Genomic DNA, 6,370 nt, shown 5'->3' with positions numbered 1-6,370 from the left:
AGGACAGACTCTGCCCGTCTAGCTGTGGAATTCTCCGAATACTATGTCGGTGTACCGCTGGAAATTCTTGCTCGTGGGCCGAGAGCACTAAAGGCCTACGCCAAAACAGCACGAGACAAAACACGCAAGGTTTACCACACGCGGTTAATGCTTGTCGGCCAAGAGCGAGTTGGGAAAACCAGCCTTAAGAAAGCGCTTACAGGCCAAGAGTAAGAAACCCTTCAATTTAGCGATGCTTTATGTGTTTATAGGTGGAAATGTTTTAGCCCGTCGAAGATGAGTCACGAAAATGCTCGGGCAGGTGTTTATGGGGAATGTGTGCTATAGCAAAATCAGTCAGTCCAAAATTCAACGAAGAACTTTTACAATAGATTCAGAAGGAAACTGACCTTTTTTTCCTCCCTCCCCCTTTCTCTCCCTCTCTCTCTCTCTCTCTCTCTTATCTTATCTCCATCCCTCTCCCTCTCTCTCATCGTCGATTAGAACAGGAGATTGGCGTTTATTAACTCTTCACTTCTGTCAGACATTTGGGGGCCGGGAGGTTATCACGTACGTCCACGTACGTCCACGTGTCATTTAGGAACCTTACATAAATTAGTATGAAATTAAATCACATAACAATCTACTTGAAATCTTCGGTAAAAAAAAATATATAATAATAAGTATGTGAGGTGACAAGATACTGATAACACATTAGTGTCATCCCCTTGAAAAGCTTTTGTTTGTCTTTGTTGACGAAATAACAAAATATAAGGTGATTTAATTTCCTTTTTGTTATTCCCTTCATCAGATTTAACAAAGATGAAAAAGTCACGGATGGAGTTGAGACCAGAAGTGGGTGTAAAATCAGTATTGACCTTGCCAAGGCTGGTGAGAAGTGGAGCATTAACCAGACAGACAAGGCGACGCGTATTAAGCCTAGTGGTGAGCAGCATTCACAGTAATTCCACTCTAGGACGGCGAAGTGGCTCAGTCGTAGCGTATATGCCTTGTAATCGAATGACTCGAATCCCAGCGAGTCTTGTTCAGCAATGTTGTGTGTTATCATGTCGTTCCCTCCAGAATAAAATGTCCTGTCCCTATAAGATAAGACGTTTCATGGAAGATCCATTTGTGAAAGAGTCAAGACATAATGTACATAGACGTGAAAGATCCTGCTGCTGCTCCATTCATTCATTCACTCTGTGTGTGCAAAGAGCAGGTTGCACAACCCAGTGGTCCGTCTATAATGCCCCAGTCACACAGTGCTTTACGATGGGTTACGTCCGCCGCGGATAGATACGGATGAGTGGACGCAGGGGGACGCAGCGTGGACGCAGGCATCCGCAGGGACGTATGTAGACGTAACTGTCCGTAACTCATCCGTAAAAAAACGCAAAACGACGGCGCCAAGTCTGCGAAATTTTGAAATGTTCAAATTTTCACAGAGGGACTCCACGGATGCGAACTAACGCAAGTAACCATGACCAAACATAACTATCCGTAACTGAACGTAACTATCCGTAGCTTGGACGCAGACCATCCGCACAAAAATTTACGTCCCGTCCGTTTGCGTTCGTTTACGTCCACCGTATAAGTATCCGAAATTGACCGCAAGTTAACGTATCACAACCCTTTCGTCCACTTACGGATATTTGCGGACAGTTACGGATGCTGCGGACGATTACGTCCTTCGACGTTTTCCGTTTTCCACTCGCATGGGAACACAGAGATGCGTGGCCGCCCTTACGAAAAAGTCCTGTGGTACTCCTGTGGTAATTACCACAGGACGGTACCACAGGACAGTACCACAGGACAGTACCACAGGACAGTACCACTGGAATTGTCCTGTGGTATTTTGGGACATACCACAGGACAGTACCACAGGAATTCCTGTGGTATTTTGGGACGTACCACAGGGCAGTACCACAGGAAATCCTGTGGTATTTTGGGACGTACCACAGGGCAGTACCACAGGACTAGTACCATTGAACAGTACCACAGGAACTGTCCTGTGGTATTTTGGGACAGTACCACAGGGCAGTACCACACAGCATTTCAATGGTTACCACAGGAGAGTACCACACAGGATAGATCGAAAAAAAAATCTGGGAGAATTTTAGTCACATATCAAGGATATCAAGATCATATCTAGTCCTATAATAGATCTATATAGTCATATTCTATTCCTAGGTAGCCATCGACTGTATCAGTACATATATATATGGCCGTCTATCCGTAAAGCATTAAGGCATGGTTACTAACTCGATTATACTTTATTATCAAGATATGAAATTACACTTTCATAACAATATCTATGATATTGGGAATAACGTAACATAATTAGACAATATTTCATAAAGTTCAAAGTAAGTTCCATCATTAATTATTTGACTTTTTAAGTCATATATGTATTTTCTAAAGTCTAGAGTGCTTTTTATGAATATTCATGAGCTATGTAAAAATTTGTACCACAGGAGTACCACAGGAGTACCACAGGAGTACCACAGGAGTAACGTACCACAGAAGTCCCTATGAAATTTCTCATGCTTTAGCACTTTCACTAAATAGGTAATACTGTAGGAGTATAGGACAGGATAAGTAATGGCAAATCAATTGCTATAACTCACAGCATAACTCATCTATCAATTAATTGAGGAATATTAATATGTGCTTTTCTGTTTGTATCTTTATAATAAATTTCAGTAGATTCTGCCTTACAATTTTCCTGTGTGGTACTGCTGTTTGATATTCTCCTGATGTGATAGTCCTCTGGTATAAAATGTTAAGAAAAAAAAAGAATATCCTGTAGCATTTTTCTGTGGTACTTACGAATTTAATATGCTGTGTGGTACTTCTGTGTGGAACAACACCATATTATGATTTTCCTGTGGGATTTTGGACAGTTCCTGTGGTACTATCCTGTGGTATACATCGAAAATTACCACAGGAATTCCTGTCGTACTGTCCTGTGGTACGTCCCAAAATTCCACAGGACAATTCGTGTGGTACTGTCCTGTGGTACGTTCCAAAATACCACAGGACAAGTCATGTGGTACTGTCCTGTGGTACTATCCTGTGGTACTTTCCTGTGGTACTGTCCTGTGGTACTGCCCTGTGGTATACTGTCCTGTGGTACGTCCCAAAATACCACAGGACAAGTCGTGTGGTACTGTCCTGTGGTACTATCCTGTGGTACTGTCCTGTGGTACTGCCCTGTGGTACTGTCCTGTGGTATGTCCCAAAATACCACAGGACAAGTCGTGTGGTACTGTCCTGTGGTACTATCCTGTGGTACTGTCCTGTGGTACTGCCCTGTGGTACGTCCCAAAATACCACAGGACAAGTCGTGTGGTACTGTCCTGTGGTACTATCCTGTGGTACTTTCCTGTGGTACTGTCCTGTGGTACTGCCCTGTGGTACTGTCCTGTGGTACTGCCCTGTGGTACTGTCCTGTGGTACGTCCCAAAATACCACAGGACAAGTCGTGAGGTACTGTCCTGTGGTAATATCCTGTGGTACTGTCCTGTGGTACTGTCCTGTGGTACGTCCCAAAATACCACAGGACAATTCCTGTGGTACTGTCCTGTGGTATGTCCCAAAATACCACAGGACAAGTCGTGTGGTACTGTCCTGTGGTACTATCCTGTGGTACTTTCCTGTGGTACTGCCCTGTGGTACTGTCCTGTGGTACGTCCCAAAATACCACAGGACAAGTCGTGTGGTACTGTCTTGTGGTACTATCCTGTGGTACTTTCCTGTGGTACTGTCCTGTGGTACTGCCCTGTGGTACGTCCCAAAATACCACAGGACAAGTCGTGTGGTACTGTCCTGTGGTACTATCCTGTGGTACTTTCCTGTGGTACTGTCCTGTGGTACTGCTCTGTGGTACTGTCCTGTGGTACGTCCCAAAATACCACAGGACAAGTCGTGAGGTACTGTCCTGTGGTACTATCCTGTGGTACTGTCCTGTGGTTTGTCCCAAAATACCACAGGACAATTCCTGTGGTACTGTCCTGTGGTACTATCCTGTGGTACTTTCCTGTGCTACTGTCCTGTGGAACTGCCCTGTGGTACTGCCCTGTGGTTCGTCCTAAAATACCACAGAACAAGTCGTGTGGTACTGTCCTGTGGTACTATCCTGTGGTACTTTCCTGTTGTACTCTCCTGTGGTACGTCCCAAAATACCACAGGACAATTCATGCAGTACTGTCCTGTGGTACTGTCGTGTGGTATACGTCCCAAAATACCACAGGACAATTTGTGTGTATACTGTCTTTTGGTACTGTCCTGTGGTACTTTCCTGTGGTAATGTCCTGTGGTACTGCCCTGTGGTACATCCCAGAGTACCACACGAGCCTGTGACACAGTACCACACAGTTCCTGTGTTAACATAATGTTTGTGTGGTACATTGTGTGGTACCAACCAGTACCACAGGGAGTACTACATGAGCCTGTAAAACAGTACCACACAGTTCCTGTGGTAACATTTATTTATGTGGTACATTGTGTGGTACTGACAAGTACTACAGGGAGTACCCTACAAGCCTGTGGTACAGTACCACACAGTTCCTGTGGTAACATTAAAAGTGTGTGGTACATTGTGTGGTACCGACAAGTACCACAGGGAGTACCACAGGACTTTTTTGTTAGGGAAAGCCACACAATCAGTGTTGCCAAGCTGCAGCACAGTCGGACCGGTGGAGAGGCATAACCGCATGATCAAATCATGAAATGTCTCCCACAATAGTAATGGTCGCATTTTAGGCGGCAGACATAATAATTATGTCTGAGTATACTCATGACATTGGTTGACCCTTGGTGCTGAACTTTTCTCCTTGCACTCTTTGAATGTATATTTTTCGAAAAAGGTGATATTTTGGGTAGGAGATGAAGTGCCAGCATTTTATTCACTTTTCTGGCCGGGGAAGGTGTGGCACAGCGATAACTATATCACTGTATATAAAATGAGAACGAATTTAGTATTTCTCTATAGTCTTACCCACTTTACGCTCCATGGAATGTGTATTACATTTTTATATAAATTTCTTGGGTGTTGGAGGGGTGTTTGAAAGTCTTGATGTATTTTTGTTTCTGGAAATAATATTTTGATAAGCATTGCTTTATCATAAAAATCTTAACATAACCCAATAAGTCATGACTATCGCTGGACAACGACAGCGTAACCACAGTTTGTCTATTCCATGACTGTAGGTAATATTTTCTTACTCTAAAGTTTAACTTACAGATCTATTGTATTTTATTTGTGGTATAATTACGTTATGTATTCTTAACATTAATGACGTTTATTCATATTTGAGTTGCACAAATAGAATTTCAACTTCAAGTTCAAAATTTCGTATATCTTTTACTATTGTAAAGCAAATTAAAGGATTGCGAATTTTTTTCACAGCTTGTACGTAATTCAATTGCAGTTTTCCCCAGTGTACAATGTAAGACAGTCCAATCTGTGATAACCTTGCTGTCATATACACTGACTTAGCAGGGATCGTCAAAGAAAACCATATTGTCCACAATTGTCTATAACAATCTGTAGCTATCCGTAACTATCCGAAAATATCCGAATCTCTCCGCAAGTGTTCAGAACTATTATGTGCCAATTCGTAAGAATATCCGCAAGTGGACGCAAGTATTCGCATCAGGTCGTATTTGTCCGTATCGCCCGCATTGTTCCCCGTATGTTTTGTACAAAATTGGTGACGGCAAAGGATCCGCGGGAGTCCGCAGAAAAAATGACGCTTTTGGACGTAATGCCGGACGCAGAGCATTATGTGACTGGGGCCTAACAGTTGGTTCCCGTGGAAAACAAGCAGCAGTCCTTGAACAGCAGTACGATCGTGCAAATAAATATGGGCTAACCAGCTTATCTTGTGTTGTAAAGACTGATGAAAATTCTTAAAAAGGCCAGCAAACCTATGTTTTCGCTACTGACGACAGTGTCAAGTGTTGGAATTTATTGCATTTTTTCAGTAATGACATCGGGCAAATCACACAAACACACACACACACACACACACACACACACACACATACACACACAAACGCACACATGAAACCCTAAACAAGATAAGTCTGCTGAGACTTTATTCAAGTGTTGCTTTTCATATCTATTACAGGGGATTCTTACTGGCAGGTCATGATTGACGATTATGTGGAACACCATCGTACTGGTACACAAGAGGTATTTTTTCCCGGAAATACTGTACTACCATTTCGTCCCCCTCACTTTTTAAGCAAAAATGATAATTCCGGTTGGAAGCTGATTGTCAAGCAAACTCCTAGAAAGCTCGGGAAGATTTATTCATTACACTGAGACCGCCTTGTATTCATTTGTGTGAACTTAACCGTAACACTACACCAGAGATGTTCC

At 43.0% G+C, this 6,370-nt stretch overlaps 1 protein-coding gene across 1 annotated transcript in view; it reads left to right on the top strand.

Moving 5' to 3' along the window:
• Positions 1-822: 822 nt before the first annotated feature.
• The window catches only part of LOC139713843 (probable serine/threonine-protein kinase pats1), a gene marked incomplete at its 3' end in the record, with an annotated part of 67,532 nt that continues 61,984 nt past the window's right edge, over positions 823-6,370 (top strand). Inside the window, exons 1-2 of the mRNA XM_071625549.1 lie at positions 823-924; positions 6,117-6,181. Coding sequence (XP_071481650.1) covers positions 6,137-6,181 — 45 coding nt within the window. The remainder of the gene's footprint in view (positions 925-6,116; positions 6,182-6,370) is intronic.

This window comes from Diadema antillarum, unplaced genomic scaffold (assembly GCF_040938485.1).
Source record: "Diadema antillarum isolate AM-2024a unplaced genomic scaffold, OU_Dant_1.0 seq00002075_RagTag, whole genome shotgun sequence".
Lineage (NCBI taxonomy): Eukaryota > Metazoa > Echinodermata > Echinoidea > Diadematoida > Diadematidae > Diadema > Diadema antillarum.
The sequence above is the reverse complement of the archived record's forward strand: the minus strand, read 5'-3'. Positions and strand labels throughout refer to the sequence as shown.